This window comes from Antedon bifida, chromosome 2, assembly GCF_963402885.1.
Source record: "Antedon bifida chromosome 2, ecAntBifi1.1, whole genome shotgun sequence".
NCBI classification, from domain to species: Eukaryota; Metazoa; Echinodermata; class Crinoidea; order Comatulida; family Antedonidae; genus Antedon; species Antedon bifida.
Genome location: NC_136227.1, coordinates 24,196,898 through 24,223,673, shown reverse-complemented (window position 1 = coordinate 24,223,673; position 26,776 = coordinate 24,196,898). Strand labels below are relative to the sequence as shown.

The 26,776-nt window shown below is 31.6% G+C and overlaps 1 protein-coding gene across 2 annotated transcripts; it reads left to right on the top strand.

Moving 5' to 3' along the window:
• Positions 1-8,158: 8,158 nt before the first annotated feature.
• On the top strand, positions 8,159-23,302 carry LOC144836040 (uncharacterized). 2 transcript variants are annotated; one of them, XM_078691212.1, is made up of 2 exons: positions 8,159-8,672; positions 20,131-23,302. In XM_078691212.1, exon 2 carries the CDS (start codon positions 20,286-20,288, stop codon positions 21,690-21,692), a length of 1,407 nt encoding a protein of 468 aa, XP_078547338.1. In that variant the 5' UTR covers positions 8,159-8,672; positions 20,131-20,285; the 3' UTR covers positions 21,693-23,302. The 2 variants fall into 2 exon arrangements, with proteins under 2 accessions (XP_078547338.1, XP_078547339.1); XM_078691213.1 differs by having other exon boundaries at positions 8,412-8,427.
• Positions 23,303-26,776: the final 3,474 nt, after the last annotated feature.

The following is a 26,776-nucleotide window of genomic DNA, read 5'->3' as shown; positions in this document are numbered from 1 at the left end:
TCCCAACATGCAAAGGGAGTAACATGATGTGATGCCCCTCGCTATCCCAACATGCAAAGGGAGTAACATGATGTGATGCCCCTCGCTATCCAAACATGCAAAGAGAGTAACCTAAGTTGATTCCCCTCGCTATCTCAACATGCAAAGGGAGTAACATGATGTGATGCCCCTCGCTATCCCAACATGCAAAGAGAGTAACCTAAGTTGATTCCCCTCGCTATCCCAACATGCAAAGGGAGTAACATGATGTGATGCCCCTCGCTATCCCAACATGCAAAGAGAGTAACCTAAGTTGATTCCCCTCGCTATCCCAACATGCAAAGAGAGTAACCTAAGTTGATTCCCCTCGCTATCCCAACATGCAAAGGGAGTAACATGATGTGATGCCCCTCGCTATCCCAACATGCAAAGGGAGTAACATGATGTGATGCCCCTCGCTATCCCAACATCCAAAGGGAGTAACATGATGTGATGCCCCTCGCTATCCAAACATGCAAAGAGAGTAACCTAAGTTGATTCCCCTCGCTATCCCAATATGCAAAGGGAGTAACATGATGTGATGCCCCTCGCTATCCCAACATGCAAAGAGAGTAACCTAATTTGGTCCCCTCGCTATCCCAACATGCAAAGGGAGTAACATGATGTGATGCCCATCGCTATCCCAACATGCAAAGAGAGTAACCTAATTTGGTGCCCCTCGCTATACCAACATGCAAAGGGAGTAACATGATGTGATGCCCCTCGCTATCCCAACATGCAAAGAGAGTAACCTAATTTGGTGCCCCTCGCTATACCAACATGCAAAGGGAGTAACATGATGTGATGCCCCTCGCTATCCAAACAAAGGCATGATTTTACATATTTTCTCTTGATGGCATGGTAAACATACAATACAAAATCTATTGGAATCGAAACAGCCTTACAAGTAAATGTAACATGCATGGACGAACCAGAAAAGAGTAAAAGTACTCTTCCCAGATGTGAACTGAGAAGATATGCATTATTCAGTATAATGAGGTGTTTGGAAATGTATGAATATCTACAAGCAAACCAAAAATTAAAATATAAATAATTTTCAAGAAAAGGCAGGAGCATATTCATTTTAAAAAAGAATTCATTTACCTATTAATACCACATTTCAACGATTAACTTTAAAAGAAAACAAGGTGAAGAAAAAAAAACAAATTCATTTCTGAAAAAAATAGCATCGCTAAAGTGCAGCCTATCTAGTTTAAACAGCCGTGGGGTACCCATTCTATACGATAATTCCAATGACCTAATAATACTAACATTAATAATTTCAGTTATATCGGATTAAAAGTACAGTGTTGGGGTTTTTAAAAAGTACAGAACATTGTAAATGTAGTACGGTCAAGTAAAATTCAATCAAGTTTGAAAACCACTCGTAACTCTCTCACTGATCATAATTGTTGCTTAAGCGTACTTGTTACAAAAATGTCTATGAAACTTGTTTTTTATTGTTTTGCCTATATTCTGATACTGAATTATATAACAACTGCGCCCTCTAACCGTAGATTTCTTTATTCATGCTCAACATTCAATAGTTATGCTGCCCTCTTCCTCTCCTTACCTGTCAATCGATATTTCAATATAAACACATTGTTATTTACCTCCGCCAAGTCTGATTGTCTGTTTGTTTCTTAGCAGGATTACTAAAAAGTTATTGCAAGATCTTTACCAAATGAAAATACAGATAGATATGTGGTCAAGGACCACTTACTTAAGTTTCGGAGGCAATCCGGACAACGGTCCCAATTCTGGACCACTTCTTAGTATTATTTTCAGACCTGCTAGTGTTAAAAGATAGGACAGAATTGTCAAAAGCCGGCGAGCAGTCTTAAAGTAACAAGTAAACTGAAATTGCAATTTATCGAGAACAACTTGTCCACAAAACTTCATTTTTGTACTTCAAGAGACTAGCGTTATAATTTGTAATTTTAAAACATTTAATTTAATTGTTATACGAGTAGATTTAAAAAACCATTTCTTTTCAAATTCAACCATTTGTTTTTGGCGTTCCTGTTCTATTGTTAGTCAACTAAAACTATTAACTAACTATAACTTTTACACACAAACTCGCATACACATGGTTGTAGTGAAATTAGCCTACATCACACACATAATTAAGACACCCACAAAAATATATAATAGAAATCTTATGTAGGATAATTTTACAGTAGGCGGAGGTATGCACTATATAGTTGTAATAACAGTTACGGTCTGTGTAATGGTAAACAATAGACTATTCAGATGCGTCATAGTTTAAATGATCAACAGTAATCAATATCTATTTTTATTTGCAACTTTAGAAAAGAAAAACTAATAATCTAAAGTAAAATGTAGGTATATTATAACAGTAATTTTATTGTAATTGATAGCTGTGCAATGGGTCTACCTTTACACTTTAAGAACCAAAATAGGCATAACACATGTGATCATCATCAGGAATGATATTTATAACAACAATGAGAAGTATAGTATATAAAATTTGAAACGTCGAATCATGACTTCGCTCTCATAATTTGGATACTATAATTTAAACATAATTAGTATATCCATTGAGATTAGTCTTTAGCCTATTATTCTAATTTTTTCCATTTCTCCGACAAGAAAACAACATATTTAAACTAATCTGTCACAAAGATGAATATCGATCGACTTATCTAATTATAGCCAATTTAATTTCGATTAGATCAAGCTCAATATGCTGTTCATTTGGTTGATACTTCTTGACTTTACTAATTATAATATCATTAGTTTGTAGATATTGGTTCACTTTACTTCACCATGGTCATAAACGACAGAATATAAATGACAGAAAAGAACCTAAGGAAACGAAATATTTTATTCTGAATTTGATAAGAAGAAGAGTAAACAAAAGAAACATGGTACATTATAAATTATGTATACAAATCAAAAGTCAAATTACTGAAAAGGTGAAAAGTGGCTAGATCTCAATGAAGATACAAATAAAATAATCTAAAATCAAGAAAAACAGCCAGATAGAAATTTCAAAGATTTTGGTTAATAACAATGCAAGAGATAGAGGCAAGTACAAAAATAAGTTCATGAGTTGCATCATTGGATTGGAATCAAAGGAGGCAACATGCTGAGAAATAAGAGTTTGGAAAGAGTGAGAGTTGCATACATTTTTCATTTATATGACAACAGTATTGTTAGACAAATTCCGGTGTTGATTTAATAACTAATAGACCTTTCTTTGAATTTTTTTCTTCTTACTACTGTTCATGTATTTGTATTATGGACAAAAAAAATATTTAAAAAGTTGCAGATAATTAGCATTAAAATTTCCTGTTTTGGCGTTATTTATGCTGTTTATTTTGATTATAGATAGCAAATGTAAAGCTGCAATTCAGCCTAAAACTACGTTTTACTGTTTTTAAAATGTTTTTATATAGTGATATATAATATACCTGATTTACAAGATACAATGTCGTTATCAGTTCAACTTAGCCAATAGCCAAATTTCTGGTCCTATAAAGAGCAACATGCCACCATTGACAACACAGTAGGTTTTTCAACAGTTGACGTGTTCTACTTCTATATATATAATTCACTTTTTATGCAAATAATACAATAAATTAAATATTTCTCGTTTCTTCATGTTTAATTTGAAAACAAACCTACTGTACACGAATGTATGTTTGTGTTTGGCTTTGTATCTCAATTAATTTCATCCACAGCGAATTTTGTCTAATCCTTTCTGATTTATTAGCAGTGTTAACTGAGGGTAATTGGTAAAATTGATCTAGACAGTACAACTTGCGTTTGATTAAACTAGTAGTTGAAACATAACTCGACATAATATTGTAGTTTACATACAGGCCACGATTTGACAATAATAAGGACACTACACTCACCCTTGTCCATTCCATGCATAAACATAATCTAAATCTTAAGGCACGTATTCATGAATCGTACCGTAGTTATTGATTTTTACTCAGCTTTCAATTTGTTTTGTCTTAATCATCTAAACTAATTCCAAGCTTAATGCCGTATCTACTCAATCATTATTTCTACACCATATTCTCACAACACACAGAAATCTGAATTTGAATTGACAAATCTTGACTAACCGAACGACTAGTGAATGTTTCTTTGCATTATTGTTATAATATATCATATGTATAATACTATTTTATTATTTATTTAATATTTTAAAAAAGAAATTGAACGAACCAATCTGTTTATATCTCATTTATTTACACTGTTATGTAAACGTGTTATTTTCTTTATGTTAGTGTTATTTTATTCAGCTTATGTTATTACAGCTGTAGGATCACATACATTCATTTCAAATTATTTGGGAAGAGTGAAAATTACTATGCATTTTATATTTTAAAAAACATTCCATTGTTACCATTTTGGAAAACCAGTCTTTATCTTGGCTTCTCTCCAATGTTTACGTCATCATGTCTGAAAGTCAGTTATTTGTCTGTGATTCTGTAATTCAAATTATTTGGGAAGACTGAAAATTATTATGCATTTTATATTTTTAAAAAAAATTCCATTGTTACCATTTTGGAAAACCAATCTTTATCTTGGCTTCTCTCCAATGTTTACGTCATCATGTCTGAGAGTTATTTTTCTGTGATCCTAGGGTAGACTCAAAGGGAGGAAGGATGATTCTCAGGTAGACTGAAAAATAATTAGTTTAATTTTTATTGTTGAATATTTCATATTACTGTCACATAAAATTGAATCGAAACAACAATTATTTACCTGCAAAAAACTGTAATTTAAAGCAAAACTGGAAGTCAATGGGTTTTTGGTTAAATGTAACTGTTTATTTTCTCTTTTTATAAGTGAAGTCATTTTTTTTTTATTTTCTATGATTTTATAAATCTTTAATTTTCATGATTTGGGAGGACAATGCCTATTTAAAGTTATAGTGCAGCATACATATCTGCCCTAGTTCTAGAATGAAAACTTTTCTAATTTCTTTTGATTCATGTAAAAAAAAATGCATAGGCTATTTATCTACCTATCATCGATTGTTATCTTTCTATTATATATGTTTACCCAGTCACATCTAGATGTGTCCTAATGTCCATTTGTATTGTTATCCATAAGAGGCCAAAATGTTTAATATTTTTGTGAAGTGTGCCATCTTTTCTGCGTTGAATTAATAGTATATAGTTTTGAAACGCATACTTTCGCTAATTCCCTTCCTACGCACCCACTATCAACTGAACAAATTAAATTAGAATATCAACACCGTTATGTAGATCGGCCTATTTACCAAGGCAGTAATAGTATTCCTTATTATATACTGCCGTGCTATAATGAAATAAGAAAAAACGCATGTCAAGAGTTGATAATGTTGAATCAGTTTATAGGCCTAGATATGAAAGGCAAAAGTAGGACGATCGCATATCTAATAATAATATTGCTATTTGATACATATTTTAATTTCTTACATTAAGATTATAAACATTAAAATGTTATTGTAATTGGAAAAAGGATTAGAAACCTACATATTTTCTACACAAGTCGGTGATTTTTGTTAGCGTTTCAGCAATTATTCCTAAAGTTTACAGTTATCAACCGATTGCCGAGGTACCATGTTTTTAGAATTTTGAATTCAAATGCTTATAGCATTGTTTTTTCTTAAGTGTATCTTCGTGTTTTTAATTTGTATCAATGACTTGTAGAAAAACAACAAATACATTTTTTTTTCATTTTTCTGGCGTAAACACCACTTTTATTCACATTTTATTTTCATTATTATCACATGTTTGTTAATTTCTAATGTCAATACAATTGATCAACTTCATCAATAACATTTTTTAAATTCACTCCATTTTTCAATAATTTTTCTATACTTCAATTACAAAAGGAATTTTAAAAGTTAACACAAAGACAATATGCCTAAATAACGGCATCGTTAACTCTTTTGTTTCCAAACATCGTTATAACATAGGCCTATATAATTAATAAATCATAAATAATATGATCATTATCAATATATATCTCATTCGAAAATATTTTACACAGAAGTAATAATTTTACTTTTGTGAGTTTTTCATGTATATTCATGAAAAAACAAATAAAAATCATAATAAATAGGCTACCACAGTGAAAAACGTCTGACCAACACCAGAAACGTGCCTTCGGCTTAAGGTTAACATTTAATGCGAAACCGTGAGAGTAGGCCGCTTGGTAAACTGAATGACCGTCTTTGTGTATTATGAACAGTAATACTCATATTCAAAAGTCCAATTGAATTGCCAAATGTGTTTAGTACCTTATTATGTAAAATTATACTTTCATTTTTATAACACACCTAGTATATGCTTATGGATATAATTGGTCTATATTACCTTAAATTGTGAAACAACAAGTTTAGTACCAGCTAGTTTATGCCACGTGACAGGCTGAAAACAATAAAACAAAAACTAACTTAGAGTGATATCTATAGTTACATTTCTCCACGTTCAAAATCTGAACGGAAATTAAAATGTATCGAATATATAAAAGAGATGATGAGTCGAAGAAAAATAGTAAAAATAATTGTTTCTTCAAAAATAATTAACAATTTACTCGGGGTAGGCTGAGCGTATACATTGACAATATGATTAGCAAAGATGTTTAGTATATATATATGAAAATTGGTTAAAAGCTACAAAAGATTCAATTGTTACATAATGTTTGTAATTAATATATCTTCTCGATCTACTAACTCCTCATTTGCTTACAATATGAATACAATGTGATATTTATTTGTAGTGATTTTTACATGATTGGAAAAAATGAAAATATTGAAATACTGACATTAAAGTTTCCTCCATATACTATAAAGATAATTGGTTTTGATATATGTACTGGTAATAAAAGTCGTGTGTACATTACACACTATATTCACAAGACGGTTTAAGGCTGAGGGATAATGAAAGCAATCGTAAAATAAAAATAACTATGCTTGTTTTCTGTTTTATTGCAATTACAGTTCAAAAGAAATACAGGCCTGCTCTGCAACACAGAAACCTAGCATTGCCATGCTAACGTGAATGCTATATTATAACTAGATACTATTAACTGGACCAGATAGTATGAGTTGAATTCAATAATTATACGTTGCAGCAATTTCTCTTATTGCCTTCTTTAACGACACTTTTTTGTATATATTAATTTGATGTTTATTAAGCGTCTCCAAGTACAGTTTGCATATGTTTGAATAATAGCAGACGGCAAATATTGCTGTATAGGCATTGCTGTGTGTTATCATTATTTGTTTATGTAAAAATAATATTATGTGTAGTTATAACTGAGTATGGTAGGCCTACTGTGAAATCTTTTTAAACAGAATAAGGCACAACTTAGAACGTGGTCACCGAGAGCAAGGGAGCCAACGCCCTCGGGCTGTATTTGACACGACTGTATGTACGATATGTCATAATGTATACAGTAATACGCCACTCTCCAGTGGTCGTACTTACCAAATTAATACAGAGTGAATGGCGTATACCGCCACTGGTACATTGAGTATCGATGGAATAGTAATAATACATTTCGGCTATACCTTGTGTGCACACAAGATACTTCGAGTTGTGTCCAGATGACTTGCTCTAGTCGGTTAATATAATAATATAGATGCATTGTAGTGCTCCTCCATAACATATATCCTAGGCCTACTGTATACATTCATCTTTGATTCCTTTATCTACTTTTTTAATGTATTCTTGTACTTTATATATTAATGTTACTGTGCACCTGGTGTTACTTTATTAGCAATAAAATATAGATAGTATGCACATCACATCAATAAAGATATAAGTAAATATTGACTTGTAATGAATAATAATAATCGCTGCGTTGTACAGTTAATAATTAAAAAAAATGAATTATATGCTTTTTGTAGAAAAAAACCATAGCCCAATCCAAATATGTGGAATCTTGAATATCCAGAGGATGTGAATCCGTTGAATTTAAAAGTGTATACCATTGATCGACAGCGCGACCAATCAGAAAACGTTTACAATAATTTAGTAAATTAATATTCTTCTTGAAGCATTCTACACGCAATAGCATTTGAATATGACGAGTGCTCGACAGACGGTTATTGTGACGTGTTTACGGCGTGATAATTATGTAAATGAGTATAAGTATTGTTTTAGTCAGTAATTTGACTCGTGTGTTCAGTTAAGGAGAACCAAGATAATCAATCAAGACATTTGAAAATAATATAAGGGAAAAATTCATCAGTACGCTAAATGACATTTGGGATTTTCAGGCTGCCATCCGCACTAGGGATTACTGAGTATTGATTGCGAGTATGTAAGGACGCCCATGAGAGTCATCAAACCAGCGGCCAAAGTAGTCAGATATATGGTTTACTCCGCGGTTTTCTATACATTAAAGGCAAATCGAGGACATGCAAAACAAGTAAGTAGTAAATACAAATAGCCAACTATACGCGACTTGCCGAGAGAGATCTTAATTCTAGAGCACGATAACTAATTTTAGACATTGAGTTGAAATGTACGAAGTGTGAGGATGTCATACACTGTGTAGTTAATAGGAAGCGAGCACGTGTTTGTGACTGGCAACATGTTTTAGGAAACACAATACTTATAATTTCTGAGATATTCGATTGGAATTTTACTAGAGCTCAATAATCATTCATTTCGGTAAGTTTTCTATGAATGTAGTTTATATAATAATCTAATGTTATCGTATTGTATTGGTTCATGTTTTCTAACCATACTTATATCATTATCTTTAATATCTAAATTAGCGCATTATTGTATTTAAACACTATGTTGCCACTTTGGTGTTGGTTTGTACATCTAGAATTTTAAAAACAAACAGGTACATACTTAATAGTCAAATACGAGTACATTATTAAACGCTGTCTCAAAGATGTATTGTCCCCCTGAAAAATATTTTTTAATTTTTTTTTGTTGAATATGCCATTTTAATGTCACATAATAGTTATCCACTTTGACCAAAAATTGACCAAAAATGTATTTACCTGAAAAAATTGTACGGTAATTTAAAGCAAAAAAAATGGTCAAGTTGGCTGCCAGCCAATGGATTTTTGGTTGAATTTAATCATTTATTATGTTATTTTTCTACGGAAGTGATTATCTGCAAAATGACCTGTTTCAAGTCAGATTTTATTAACCATTGCCATTTTTCATGTTTTTGGGGGACAATGCATCTTTCAAAATGTAGGATTATATTTTAAGTGATAAATAAGAACCTTCAATAGGCCTATAGAGTCTGTAAAGCAAATTCAGAATTTGACAATAGGATTCTTATTGCATACAGTAGCAGACATATTGTTTAATATACCTTTAACGCAGGTATATTTACAGTTATCAATACAAAAAACCTGGTTTATATTTATATTAAATATATCATTATGCAAAGCCATGAATGTAAATTAGCAAGACAATTGTTTTCTTCCTATGTCTTCTTTGTATTGAAAGTTAATAAAGTAGCGTGTTCCTAAATGTAAACAGTTATTAATTCAGTTTTTTCCCTCTGAGACACGTTTTACAGCCAAGGAGTGGTAGTGAATCAAAATTCAAATTCAAAGATATAACAAATTAAGATTCCTGTATATTAGTTATAATAATCAATATGTTATTAAATCGTTGATAGAATTGCAATGAATTCACCAGTGTGCACCTGATCCTGTTAAAGAAATAATTGCAAATTTACAAGTTTCATTCAATCCAAAATACACACGTCATAGCCATGTAAGGCTTGAGAATGTTACAATACATAATTAGAGCTCAACATGATTACATCGTATGTTAGGTCTACAACTCGTAAACAATTATAGGCCTACTTACCTCCCCCCCCCCCCTCCTCGCCTCGCCCACCTGGTTCCATTCATAATAGCATCTTTATATCTTGTTATTTGTAGCAAAGGTCAACCTTCCTGAAATATCAGGCAATCATGAATGAATAAAGTATAATATGGTTTCTCTGTGTAATTACTGAATATTGAAGATAACATTATTTTCTTTCTTTCTTTGTTCTGTTTCTGAGCGCCATGAAGCATTGATTGGTTACTAATTAGTATCAATTAATATTTATGGAAATAGAAATACTGTAGTATTATTTATCATAAGTTAACTAAACTATATTTATCATAAGTTAACTAAACTATTTACTTATTTTTGTATGACGTTTATTATTGATTACAAAACTACGTAATAAAACCGAATTCGACTTTAGTAACCATAAATGCAATAAATAAATTAAACAACCTATCTGTCATTCAGTTACATAATTATATACTACATTCATCAATTTGGAAAAGAAGACACATCTTTCGCCAAATTCATGTTAAAACTTTACGAAAATAAAATAAAATTTTAAAAAATCCGGGCTGGGCCGCCGAAAAATAAACTATAATGTAATCGAACAACCAACCGAACAATAAAGTAATCGATCACTCGATCACATCGTAAAACGTGATACCATTCAATCAATAAATAGTCATTGATGAGTCAATAAGCCAAAAAAGATCGAATCTTTCAATCATCAACTTGTTTTAAACGTCCCGGGAAAACATTAAAGATGTATTGTCCCCCTGAAAAAATAATTCTTAAAACAATTTTTTTTTAATATTCCATTTTAATGTAACATAATAGCTATCCACTTTGACCAAAAATTGGGTCGAAAAAAAAATGTATTTACCTGAGAAAAATGTAATTTAAAGCAAAAAATGGTCAAATTGGCTGCCAGCCAATGGATTTTTGGCTGAATTTACCATTTATTTTGTCATTTTATAAGTGAAAACATTTTTTTTTTTCGTTTTTTTTTCTATGGAAGTGATTAACTTGATTAAAACTACAAAATAACATATTCAAAGTCTGATTTAATTAATCTTCATTTTTCATGTTTTTGGGGGACAATACATCTTTAAAAAAATCGTTCAAATCGAAAAAAAAATGTTAGGCCTAGACTTATGCAATACATGAACACATGTTTTGCTTTTGTTGCATTATGTTAGCTAAAAAACAGTAACAATTTAATGACGTCACTGTCACTGCTGCCTATATTTTGTGAATAAGAATAAGAAGTTTATATCAATATTATTCATATTATGGAAGTATGTTAATATATAATTTATTGATGCCTGATGAACAAAACTAACTGTCGAGAGGAAAACGCAATTATTCTCCAATGGTATTTAATTTATTGGACAAGGAATTGTGATGAACAGTGATAAATGAGAATAGTTAAACTGTAATATAATTCGAACAAAGATGTTGTTAGTGTCACTTATATTAACTAAATGAACAAGATATGTCTACGCAGTAGTGTAACAATAACTTTTCTTGTTTTCTAATTACGTTGATAGGTATTCATAAACTGTCAATAGGTTGAAGAATGGAATCGTACAATGAAAAGAGTAATGGTTGTGTTTTTTTTTAACCAACAAAGAAACCCAATTAGCAATAAAGTACAGGTTTCTTACAAACGTCTGTAACCGACAGCATTGCCAATAAAATACTAATATTGTTAATTACAAATATCATATTACTAATTTCAGAAGCGATAAACCAAGAATAGAAGTATGATATACTGTAGTTTAATATAGTAGGAAATTAAAAGCATTTTTCAACAATTCACACCAAGCAAGCAGTACGCTTAATAGTAGTAATATTGTGTTCTAGTAACGTAAGCACGTAGATTAACTAAATTATTATGGGAGGCCTGGTTTGAAAAATATGAACTTTCATTATAAAAGATTCAACCCAAACGTCTGCTCATGTTGGTTTCATTTGTTAACAGAAATTAGAATGTTATTATTTTAATTCAAAATTTTGAAATAACACATTGCTTTAAAACCTAATGTTTAAACAAACTTGCTAATATAGGCCTAATGAAACTGTTGTTACATACACTCGATATTCTATTATTATTATTATTGTTATTCTTTATACGGGTGACTTCTTCAGTCGAACCTGTTCTCCTGGAGTGAGGATGATCAGCACACCGGAGACGATTCCCTAGAAGTGTGTGAACTAGCACATACGCGTTCGAAATACATTTCGTGTAAATAACACTGGTCCTCTGTTTATAAAAGTGTTTATCTAAGAATCCCACTTGTTCTACTATGGACCAGTGATCCTTGAACCCTCTTAACCGCTCGATCACTCACTGAACTCTCTATCTTCCCATAATATTAGTGTTCCAGTTACGCATATCATTCCTTTTACAGAATCAAGTGATTTTGTACCACTTTATAGGGTTGGTTCAGGTTTGGTATTATTCATACAGACTTCTGCATCACAGATTGTGTCCGTCATACTGGATGGAACAATGTATGTATACTTTAGATTCTAAGTATATTTCATTTATGTAACAACATTTAAGATGTATTTCTTAATGTACATAATGTAATTTTTTGCATAAGTCAGCTTAACAGAAAGAGAATAAATTGCCAGCCTCAAACGTCTATGGGATTTTTGAAATCCATTAGAACAATTAATTACAGCCCCTATAGCAGTTAAGGAATTACCAGAAGGACACTTCTAGCAGACGCTTTCAAAATGTCGATGTTGAAAAAACACTAATCATGCCAAGTAACATCTATCCTTGGGCATTGATCTCGATAAACAAAATGGGCCATGGGAAATAAGGCATTACTGTTTTGTTATTGAAATATGAAAATATATTCGTATATGGATATATTTTCCACTTTCTAGAAACAAACTGAAATCTCCCCTTAGGTATGACTTTTAACATAACTCACTTTCTTAAAGAAATTACAGCTACTAACGGCGTCTTCTGTCTGGTAATGCACATCTTCTTTATCTCAACCGATAGAAACGGCACGGAACAACAAATTGTATCGAATCGTTTCTATAATTGCTTTCTTAGTTATCATTTGGTAGTTATTACTTTTATACATTTGATCGTGATGTATTATGCAAATAAATTACTCCCTTGATCATTCAAGTCGAACATGTATACAAAGGATTCACTAACAACAGATGTATAAAGATAGAAAAAATCTTGTGTATGAACTTTTTGGGGCTTTAGTCGTTGATTTTATTCATGCCTCATGGACATGTTGAAATCTGTAATTCCTGTAAATATTTCGACCTTTTATCCATAATTACCTAAAACTCTTAGCTTGTACTATTATTCCTAATCCTGACCATGAATACTACTATTATAAACAATTATCCATTTCAGGCAAAATATTGACATGCATTCTTTCAAAACAAAATTATCATTATAATAGCAATAATAGTTGTCATTATGGTCACTAACTGATCCAATATGCTGCAGTTAGAGATCCCTTCCCATTAAACAGACCTCCTCTTTAAACCCGGCATTAGTTGCACAAACCAATCTACAATCTTTAGAAATGTTGGCTGGACATTGCTGATTTGAGTATTAACCAGTATGTGTTCAGCTTATAGTGCATCGCATGTGATCAATTTTATAGTAATTTACATTTTATCGAGAACTTGTTGAATTTTCTTATTTAACTTATTTATTTTATATTTATTTCCATTCCATATTTATTTTCTTTCTCTATAAAATACACATAGTTGTACAGCTGTGTAGAGAAAGAAAATCATCATGTACACGTGTTTAACTAGGCCCTATCAGCTAAGTTGCAAAACAACAAAATCATTAATAAATTATATATATATATATCAAAATAGCTAATTAACGGCAGTAAAACATTCTAAATTAACACTCTTTGTATTCATCATGAATATAATTAAAATGTCATAGTCGAAACAGAAAAATAAATACAAAATATTTATTAAAATACAGATATAAGTCGAACTTCATTATTATTGAAGTAGAAATATAGTACAAGCAAACCTCAGACAAAATGCATGGCAAATATTAAGGTCATTTCAAGTATAAGGCCTAAATAATGTTTTCAAGACTGAACATACAATGTAAGTCTGTCAAAAAATAGCTTTTTGTAGCTTTTAGGGTTTCATCCAAAATGTTAATTTTAAATTATAATGTTAATGTATTACCGAATTTCCTTTGACAGAAACAAGTGGCAAGTAACGAGCTCTATATTTGACATAGCATGATAACTGTGTCGCATGTATTGACAAACAAAACCAAATGCTTAAAGTACATGTTTAATATTTTAGGATGTATTTAGGTATGTAGGTAACAGTTGTCCTAATGAGAGTGTTTTCTCTACTCGTACATGCGTGTAAAACCTATTATAGCATTCTTTGCAATTTTTCTGCTATTTGTTTAAAGCAAATAGAAAATACCAATACGAAACAAAACGTGTTGTATGAATTGGAAATTATTATATTGTTGATTACGATTATAATCGTTTGGTACCAAAACCTAAATGAAAACATGAATGGGACACTCTGACACTATTTGCTAACTTCAAAAAAGTCGAAATGATACTCAATCAATAGTTTGACTGTAGGAAAATAATATATAAATTTTCTGTCTAATGGAAGTAAATTACCGTACATGGTAACATTACCTTTGTAAACAGCCACGTTCGTTCATGCAAAATATGTAATCTTCTGGAAGAAGAACTCGGTTCTTTAAAATACACTCGAGTCTGATTGTGTACACTAAACCTTCAGATACAAGTTCTTATAATAATGATGGTTAGCGGCGCCCCTATCTTAATGTGGATACTCAACTCGATTACTACAATCGAAATAATGTATGTAAATACAAATTATTATTCAGAATATTCTATAGTGATATCTTAAAGAATAATTCAAAATGCACATATTTTATAAGAAAATGTTTTCCATTTATATCTTTTTTCTATTGATGTGTATAAATAGTATACCAAAGTTTTAAATGTTTCTATTCTAATCGCAGGCATAACAATTATACACTATTTCTATTCTAAACTAAACCTAAAGGAAAGTATCGTAGTATATAGTAAAGTATGATGTATTGTCGAGTTATGCCATAGTGCAGATATCTGTTCTAACTTTTCAATATTATTAAAATGTAATGTTTTCAATATACGTCTTAATTGGAAATAACAGTGGGATTAAAACAAAATACATTTTTGTTGTATTTTAAAAAAAAAGTTAAAATGTGTGAAATAAAGACTCATTCATTCTACAATTAAGATTGTTACGGCCAAATAGAAAAAAAGTATTCTATATTGATCTTTTCTCCTTCATTACAATGAACTAAGGGAAATTGTGTGATCAGTGGTGATCTAGATATATCAGTGAATTCGCCTTGGGATGTGTGCTCACCTTTCTAAACAGATGTGTAGATTGTCATCGTCATCTATACAAAACTATATCTTTCTTCTTGATTGATTAAACATCAGGACAAAAACAGGATTTTATCATTAGAATGGATATCAACAATTATGGAAAAAGGCGTTAACAGTAATAATAAAGGAGATTAGAGGCGGTCCTCTCCATTCAAAACCATATTCGTCATGCTTCAACGATTCAATGAATAATGGATGCACACATAACATCCTAAAAATGTTGCTGCATAGACAGGCTTGCATATAAATTGAAACTAAAAATGTCATGAATAACTATTGATATCATGATGCACGGTTCTAGGCCCGCTTACATTTATTCACAATTCAATTCACAATTACAATTTACAATTTCAATTATTACAATTTTACAACAACACCCAACAGTACACAAAAAAGAAGCGAATGTGAGTCAGTTTGGTAACTATTATTTAAATGCATCTACATGTACATACATACAACAATTATGTACAAAAAAAAAAACAAAACATTTGTCGCCCACGACCGGTCAGCACCTCCGGTGGGGCACCCGCCTGTGGGGATACGAGGACAAATAACTTCTACTTTAATAGTGACCATCACCATTCAAAGTGACCAACATAGGTGGGATATAAAAGGACAAAAAGACAAGATGAACCCTGTTTGTCGCCCGGAAGCACTATGCCGATCATGAGCGACTCAATGGGCATATAATAAGCCTAATATTTTTGTTTATTTTCTCCATTTTTACACTTCCGGCCATTTCGATATATGCACAGTACCTTTTACTCACTGCCCCAGTTGCTCAAATAACGATCTGCAATCTATCTCTAGTTTTCTCATTTATACAGCTGTGCTTCAGAGATTTCCCCCTTTCCATTCTTTCATTTTTGTAATGAATATTTATGTATGTTTATGTTTTTTGTTGTGAATGGAAATAAAGAAAGAAACAAACAAACAAACAAAATCACTAAAATAAATATTTGAAATTGTGCCATTTGTATAGTTTAAATTATTTTATTTTAATTTGTGTTCATTTCAATCAATAGTTTTATCGTGAATATTAAATTAATATTATAAAAGTTAACAGAAAATGAACGTAGGCCTAATGTGTTCTGTCTTGCACAACTCGATCTTGTAGACAAAGTTTCCAGTCATAGGTAAGGGTATCAAAATTACCATTATGAAAACAGGATTCGAATTTGACGAAAGGCATGTAGAAACACCTATTAACAATGTACATCGTTACAAAAAAAATGAAAATATAAAGCGTGTAGAATTATTTCAAAGAAGTTATGCTAATCTATGAATATCGATATAAAACAAACAACATTTGATTGCAAGCAGGTGGTGTACGTGTACGAACTAGATGACTTTTATACTCTTTAATAACGATTTCAACATTTTGATTGAATATCATTGATCTTAACCTAGTATAACCTGTCTAAAGGTTCTTTGTGCATACAGGCATAAGGATTTTTTTTAAATACATATTTTCATTTTTTTTTCAATTCACATTTCAATCAGATATTTTTGGAAATAAGGCTTTGTGAAAAACGCGATGGTATGGATTTAAATTAACTGTACACACCCTTTGCTTTTCGTGTTACATTTTTAAGGAATTACCACGGATTTTTTGATTGCCGTTCAAACAAATACAAGTATACATACGTTAAACAGCAATATGGAGGTCTATAAGTACTCTCACTTAAACTGTTCAAGGGTTAGTGTTTTTATTCCTTATCGTTTTAATTTAGGTTTTTAATAATATTTTTTGTATCTCCATTAAGATCCAGCCACTGATACATAGCATTGTCATTATTCAAAAATTTGCCTTTATAATGAGCAATGAAAGTGGGTCATGATATAGCGCTATTCCCTCCATGATTTAACAATATTTGCCACCAAACAAAATACTTTACTGTTACCAATCAACTCTGGTCAAAAATACTGAATTTATTTATAATATGCAGAAAATGTAACTAAACTATGAAATGTACTAAATTCCAGTATACCACATGTATGTTTTCATTAGACATTAATTTTAAATGTTTTTAATAATACAATATTCATTTGACTTTTTTGATAGATTGATTTAACAGATTTAATTTATTAAACAGTAAAAATGCCAATGCTTTCCTGTTTCCCGCGCCTGCTCAATCAGTCATGTTATAAAAAACAATTTTCACAATTGAAACAGGACAACTGTTTACTTATAAAATTTAAAATATGTTCATTCAAGCAATTTCCTGTCGACATCTCACGTGATGTGCATTACGGTGACTTTTACTACAATTTTTCACAATTAATAAAATTACAACCATAAATTATTCAGAACTGAAAATATTCAAATATTTGAAGAACACTAAACAATCATTAACATGACACGAATTCAATTCTGTTTTCAATTCATGTCTTACTCTTAAGTTTTACTATTATGTCTCTTGTGATGACATCTTCATTGTATTAGTAGTTTATTGTAATGATCTTTTTGATATAATTATGTGCGTCACATTTCATATGTCATATTGTATTGGAAAAACACCGTCCATGCTCATACTTGACATACATTGATGGAGAATGATGATGATGACGATGTTGTTGATGATGATGATAATGATGATGATGATGATATTGACGACGACGATGGTGATGATGATGATAATGATGATGATGATTGTCATCAAAGTTTCAAAGTGCGCGTGCATCATCCAATCATGCACACCTTCTAGAATTCACTGACGAACTACTTGAATTGATGACAATTATAATTTTGTGAATAATATTATTGATTATAATAATTTTATAAGTATTCATTTCAATAGATGTTAACGTTTGACTGATTTGAGAAAATAATTATCATCCTCATTTCATTGATTCTATCTCCAAAGGCGTTAGGTTTGTTTGTTTGACGCCTAATCCGCCACATAATGTCATTATCAACGTTGTGCACAATAAAACGTTAATTATCTCTCTAATTGAGCGATATAAGCTTCGGTATTCTTTTAATTCCTTGTGGACAATTTCGTCTGATTGGGCCAATCACAATTGATTTTTATAGTAAAGCGATTTGTAATTCATATTATATTGAAGTTTTCACACTCACTGCTAACTAGAATCTCAAACGGAAATGTCTTTGTCTTAAAGTAAAATAGACGTAATTAATGTTATGTAGGTTTTTTCTGGTTTTGGTAGCTTTTAGGATCACGGAATAGTTGTCTAAACACTTAACAAATAACAAAAATCTTATTATTATTATTGAGTGATTAATTGATGTTTGGTATTCATTTAATAAGCTATCTTCAAAGTTATTTTTTGCCTACTAGTGTTTTGCCTACATCTCAAGTTAGTAAATTAAGTTAAGTTATAAGGTATAAGTAAATAGGCCTAGATACGGTACGTTAACGTAATGCGTTGTGGGTTTTATTCTGGATTTTGTAGCTTTTAAGTTCACTGATTAGTATCTAAAAAAAGTGTTTAGTGTCTTAAAAAGCATTAGTATTGATTGATCGATTGGTATCGGTATTTATTTCAGATCTTCAAAGTTAATGTTTGCCTGTAGGTAACCATATCAAGTTTAATTTAAAAACACAATGAAACAACTATATATAGGCCTATAGTAGGCCTAATGCTAAAGATTAATTTTATAAATTCATTATAATACGTTTATTTATTTTTATTTACATCTTTAAATCGGTTGCACAAAATAACAATACAAAATAGGCCTACAACTGAAAGAAAAATGAACAAAAATAATTTAAAACAGTAAAATATATCAAACTATTAACAACATGCTATATCTCCCTCCATATCGCTCAAATATATTTATATATTTGTATAATATGAATCTGTATTTTTTATGTACATTCCATCATGACACTTATGCGCTCCATATCCTTAGGATTATAATTTAACGAGGTCTGTATCTATGTGTAAGACAACTATTAAGATTCCCTGGTTGAATATTCCAAATGATTATATTTGCAATTTCAAAGTCGATAATAAGCAATATATATAATAGCTTACAGATTCACATACTTCACTTACTGAAACTAAAATATTACAAAATAAAACGATCGGTCGATATCGGTCTTCGAATTGTCGTGCAGAAAAGGGGTCTATTGCGACAAAATAAGGTTTTGCGCCATTCTTATTGAAGTTTATATTAAAAAATAACTTACTACCTAGTAAAAAGTACGTTATCGCCAGTTACGAACTCATAAAATGCACAAAGATTCGGAATCATTGGTGGAATGTTGTACAAAATAAAAATGTGTTATTTAAATACTGCAATTTGGGTTGCTTTGGTGTTCATTAGTTGGGTAGTCGAGTGTTCGGACACTTGACTGTCATGCAGAGAGAACCGGGTTCAATTCCTGACAACTCCCAGTCCACACAGCTGTAAATGTGTACCTGGTTGAAAATTCTAGGAAGAAAAAAGCGACGCGGACAGGAACAGGCCACCCTACCAAATAATGACATAATGTATGGTAACAAAACAAATTAAATAAATACCTTCTATATAGTATGAAAAAACACAATTAATATCAAGAAGACAAACTTAAATACAGTAAAATTTATAAACTGCTCGGTAAATTGTAGATCATGTCAATCAATAAATTCTACTACAAATAAAAATGCGTTGCAATACAATGTTGTGTATATATGCATGTGGGGGGGGGAGGGGCGGGGGGTTCGTTAATTCGAGGAAATAATTTTAAGTGAGGGGGGAGTTATTTTCAAATACGTTCTGTGGAAAAGGGGTGGTATCGTGGGGCGTTTATTCAAAGCGCGTCGTTAATTTCGAATAATTATGGCCTAAATTGTAAATTAACATACTTCGTTGTCATAGGCCTATTAAATAACACATATTTTCATTTTTGTTTCAGTTATTTAACTGGCAGCATCTTCGACTTTTGAAATTGTCATGGGAATTGTCATAATCGATTAGACTGAGTTAATAATCAAGCAACGTTGTGTAGTGTAAAGTTCAGTAACCAGAAGGATATGAATGGATTGTGTGCATGCAGTTTGATTTTCGCTCATGATTTGGTATTATAGTAGCCTACCATCCACAATGACGAACAGGTGTAAGAACACAAACGAATTGAAAACATTTTTGAAAATATGTTTACTGTGTTCTCAATGTTTTATACTGGCAGCTTCATCCGGTACGTTTCTCACAGCACCAACGAGTAAAAGCGTTTATGAAAGAACAGTTGCCTTTTTCGAGTGCACGCTGTCTTTTCAAAGTTTTCAAACACTTGAATGGTATGATGATTCAACTCAAATTATGCCAAGCAGCAGATACATCATAACAAACAACCAAGATGAAAATCTAGGTATCAATTATATTTGGTTACAAATAAAACCAGTACACATGACAGACAATGGCAAGGGATTTTATTGCGTCGTCATCGAAGACGGCGTACAAAAATTTAAATCAAAGAGGGCAAATTTAAACGTCACGAAGGTTCCTCAAACCGTGTCACCAGAATGTAAACGTCTTGAAGTTAACTACAACGAAGGCGACCAAGTAGAACTAGTTTGTGAACAAGAAAACACAAATCCTCGTGTCAACTTAGCAATATACAAAGATAACAAGTTACTAACAGGCACTTCCCAAAAAACACAGGAAAAATATAAATACATTGCTAAATTTGTAGCTCGTCGGACCGACGATGGGTCAGTGTTGACGTGCGCCCAAACCTCACCGACAGACAATTATCCTACCATATTTAATCAGAACTGCTCTTACGGTAACATTAACGTTAACTATGCTCCTTCTGTAAGCATTAACGGGGCATACGAGGTTATTTTACGCCAACAGCAAGAGTTAGTCTACGTTTGCACATCAAAGCAAGCTAAGCCAAGTCCTGTTACTTTCAGGTGGTCAGTAGATTTTGCTGAAGATTCTACTGTACAGTTTTTTGAAGAGCATGACGGAAACACATTACGTTTAATTTTATCTCCATCGACAATCATACATGAAGTCAATCTAACGTGTATAGGTCGTAACACAGTGGGAAGCAGCAGGGTTTCACACGTTCTACGTGTGATTCACGATTCAGGTGAGATGTCAAATCCACCTTATGCCACTGGTAATCCTGCTGGAACCGCGTTTAATTGGTCAACGGCATTGATACTTGCAGTAACCGGTAGCTGCGGACTCTGCATTGCACTATTCACTGCCGTAATTATTGGCTTTTATCATTTCCAGCTGCCACAATCCATGGACATTTACGGCGAGCGCATTGCTCAGCCGGAGGTTTATTTTGAGCCTAAAGATGGAATATCTAGTCCGCAGGTAATTGACGGTAAACATTCCATTGGTGTCCAAGTGTCCGAATTAACAGAAATTGAATCAGTTTACACTGAGGTATCAGAATATGGAATTAAAAAGGGAAAGGATCAAGCGCTACCTGAAAATAATTCTTATTCTCATGTCTAGAAAATGAATACTAAAACCCGGAGTATAGTGTAGCATAGTAAGACGGTTATTTAGTGACTTTTAGAATGAATCAACTGTATCTCCGTGTTAACTGGTTCCAAATAAATTAATCGAATTAATAAAAATATCACTGAATTCGAAAAAAGTAGGCTAGAATTACCTTTTATGGTTTTTATTTAATTCGTTTTACTTCATTTGATTACATAAAGTGTAATTGGTCAATTTTCAAATTATACATAAATGGAAATTACATTTATATTATGTTTAGTTTCCGTCGGCTATCACTGTAACGTGGTATATAGTGGGACTATTATTGAATACTATTCAATTTACTGTAGTAAATTATTACACCTATTAAGCCTATTTAAAAGTTATGGGTTCAAGGATGCGTTAATATGACAGAGGTGTTTTTATTGTTGAAAAGTATATGAATAGGCCTTTTTGGAGTGTTTGTCCTGTACATAATGTCTTACATTAATAATAATGGGCCTAAATAATTGTTTCGGCTTAAATAATAAAGCCTAACATTATGCAGCTAACAGATGTGCATATGTCTACGATATTTCATCATCAATTACGACACCGGTCGTGGTTCGAATGACATTGTGACATCCAACAAAGCTACAATTTGTCGTTTGTGTCCACAATCTGCATTGTTTAGTTTGGTGGTAAACATGTGCGCTTTGTGAAATTCCTGGATGGATAGAACAAGATTACTTTTGATTGTATCCAACATTGTTTTATTGTAAATAGTCAATGGAGATTTAAATGTGAATATGTCGTCCTTATTAATAAACTGTTCAACATCTAGAAGATGTCTGTCTAAAATCAAATTTAAAGTATTTATTGCATTTGCTAAATTAGGATGCTGTAGTAATGTATTATTTGTCGACTTACCTGAGTAGAAAATCATAATAATGTTTATGTTATTTTCAAATAAAACCAGGGAAGAGTATCACAAACTATTATTACATATTGATATTTTAACCTACAAATGCAATTGATAAAGCAGTATCCCTTTTCTAAAAGTAAACAATACTGCGATGTATGAAAGATAATTATTATTATATGCTCTACTCAGTTGCAAAGTCCATAATTAATTAAAGTTAGGAAGATTTATAGCCCTTGATTGTAATAAAATTAACCAACTCAAATTCCGTAATTAATTTGTAAATTACATTAAATTGTAAATTAAACTAACTGTTTCTAACGGTTAAACTATATACTTCTACATGGGGCGGAAAAATGTTGAAAGTAAAATTAATTAACATCACTGTATTGTGTAAAGTGTATGTACAAAGGCTTGGTTTTTATACTGAAATAAAGAACTGCACTTAAAAAATCGTACAGCAATGTTAATTTTAGCATTTTAGTTGGGGAGCCAGAAAGGGTTACCTGCACCCTCTAGCAAACTATGTTTTTTTTCTTTATATCAATACAAATCAATTTTTTGCTGTTGGCCAAAAAAAAAGTACAGGGGCCAAAAGGTTAATATGGTCAAAGTTAAGAATTTGCGTAACTTGGTAACTACTGAATGTATTGGAATATTTTTTGTGCCAAATTACTCAGAAAACCAATATTGATATTCACTCTAATGGGAAACTTTGCCAAAAGTGGACAGAAACCTCTTTTCTGACCACTGGTCAAGAAATTGGCCATATGAATATCTCAGCAACCACTGGCCAAGAAAGTGATAACTATGGTCTCAAATTACCTCACATTACTCCATTACAAAGTTTATGTTGGTATTTGTCCTAATGTAATAAAAATCATAAAAGTCAATAAACCCCTAATTTTGACCTTTGACATATAGCCGGCACAAACATTTTAAGCTTAGAGCACACTTTTTATATCTCAGAAATTGTTGGGCGGATATGGTCGTAGTTGGTGTCACAATACTCAGAAGATTCACTTTAATGGACAAATTTTGCCAAAAATGACCGTGAAACTTTATTTTTGACCATTGGTCAAGAAAATGACCATATCAATATCTCAGCAACCACTAGTCAGAAAGTTATAATGTTAGTCTCAAATTACTCGCAATATATATATTTATATTTATATAGCTGTTACAACATTTTTGCGTAGAGCACACTTACATTTTTAATAACTAGCGAATATTGTCTTGCTTAATATCAAAATATCAGTGACGTGATCAGTGTTGTGTGAGTATGGTATATACTATGAATACTTTGTATCGGAAGTCCTAGTAGATAGACAGATAGTAGATACATAATTCTATCCATTCTAATGAATAACATCACAGTTAAATCTCTCATCACCAAGATCATTATTAATATTTAGTATTATAATTACAATCTAAACTAATCACTGTTTAACAATTTTAAAGAACTCCGATAAATGAATGACAAATGCTATACATTATATTGTTACATATTTTTAAACCATAGTTGAACAATAAAAACAAATCAAAGTAACCGTAGTATGACTATATATTATGTTATAAAAAAATTGTATATTTACTCGTCCTCTTTTTTGTTGGAATCACTAACTTATAATAATTTATAACTAATACTAATTAAGAAGCTTACCATGTTTGTTATGACATTGCACAGTAAACATCATACTACTCAGTATATGTGATTTTAATTAAAACTAATAATTAATTTAACCATTCTAATAACTTAGCAACAGTTGCTCATTGGAGTGAATAGAAATATGGGTCTTCTGAGCAGTTTGGCACAAAAAATATTCCAATACACCCATTAGTTACCAAGTTACGCACAGTCTTATCTTTGACCATTTGACCTTTTGGCCCCTGTACTGACCAAGCATCCCAATTTTTTTCGGCCAACAGCAAAAAATTGATTTGTATTGATATAAGGAAGCAAATATTGTTAACATATTTTGCTAAAAGGTAACCCTTTTCTGGCTCCCTAACTATTTACTGTTGTTTTAGATGTGTGTGACACGAGTTTCATTACACTCCTATAGTGTAAGTAAACAGCCCTACCAAACCCAACCAATAATCCTATCATTTATAACCAAGCCCCAAGTTTGTAAGTTAAACAAAATAGGATTTTGAGTGTTAATTGCATTTTTATCAGCGACTTTGTCGTAAAAAATGTTGACAATCTATGTTTTAATAATCGCGTTAACATTGTATTTGCCGTCATGTCAACGCAAACATATTAGTTACTGTATACACGCAGTACTGATGCATTGTACACACTCATTGATTGATATCATTGATATATCCTATTTTGTATAATGTACACTTATACCGGAAGAACCTGGTTATAATTGATAGAGGTTATTGTCGGTATTAGATAGCTTTCACTATCTTGGGAAACGGTACGTCCCGTTCTGCGTGCACTATTAAACGTTATGTGACAAAAAAAAATATGATGTGTCCATATATGGACATGATGATGTCATATTACTACCATATATGGGCACATCACATTTTTTGTCACATACAGTTTGATAGTGCAGATAGATCTTTAGAAAATGTGCGATAACGATTTTATTAGGTGGCATCTGATTGTGTTGCTACGCTCTAAAACTACGCAGCTCCGGGTAGTATTTGGCCTCTACAAAAAGTCTGACTTGGGGATGACAGTTTGCAATAATAAATGTAACACATCCCACAGATTAAAACAGTAATTTGTCTATGGATGAATGCAAGTCAATTTTATCAAATATATCACAGTAATTACGTCAGACAAATTGTATTTTTATGATTCACCCGACGAGAAGCATTTGATGCAATGGGCCCGATAACAGGATCTGTTAAATAACATCAGCAACTTTTTTGTCTGGAGATTATGCATTCTTTAATATTACTCGGATGTAGTACGTGTGGTGTGGTAAAGGGGATGTGTACAGTAATAATATCTGCAATAAATATGCAATTTCCAGTGATATGTAACGGTAAAATAAGAATCTAATGCTTTTTTCAATCAGATTTAAAAGTAGTTCACTTTCAATCTTACTGTGACCTTTCAGTTATCCTCTATTAAACTCAATCACATTCTAAATTACAAACTACCATATGTGATTTTGTTCTTTACAAACTAGTACTAAATATACACACCAGATAAATACTGTAGAGTATTAAATGTATCAAAAGTACAACTTGTATTTATATCACAACATGAAAGTGCAAATGTAGCAAAGTTCAACGCCTAATGACAAAAGACAAGTGAAATATTTAAGCATTCATAATTCAAGAAGTATGCCTGATACAAACTACTACCGTTCTCACAGTTGAGTCAAGAAAGAATCCTGATAAAAGATGGAATGGTACACAATTAAAAGTTTGCAAATATGCACAAACCTTTACTTTGACTACAACCTGAGTAATTCCCCCACGTTTTGGGCAACATGACTTTAAGTTAAATGAATGGTGATACACACACAATTGAGCAAGGTTCCACGTTTTTCTAAAATGCACTCCACACCCTGAACAATAATACATGAAAAATATCTAAGAAGTTCGTGTCGCAGTGAAAACTGTAAACATTGAGATGATAAAGAAGGATATAAAGTAATTTCATCGATATTCATCAATCTTTAGAATAACAACGATGCATGATGATAATGATATGTCAATGTTGGTCATATTCATGTTAATAATGAACATGAAATTGTGTTGTTAATAATAACGACGACGGCGATGATGCCTGTGATATTGATAATGATGATTTTGACGATGGCTATTATAATGATACAAATTATGTTGATGACAAATTGTAATATGAATGTAAAATAAGCAATAGTTCTGAAACATTTAAAGATGTATATTCCCCAAAAACATGTAAAATAAAAATTACTAAGAAAAGATTTTGTAGTTCAAATAAAGGTAATCACTTTCGCAGAAAAAAAGACAGACAAACAAACGTTGAAATTCAACCAAAAACCCATTGGCTGGCAGAAAATTTGACTTTTAATGTATTTTTAGTCGCGTGGACGCGACTCTATAGTTCACTAAATATCGGTCTGTCTGTCGGTCCGGTATCACTATGCGTTTTAGCACGCGACTTATGGCTGTTGGCCTTGTTTTTGTTTTCGATCCAATATTTGGTCAAAGTAAATAAACATTAAAATGGAATATCCAAGAA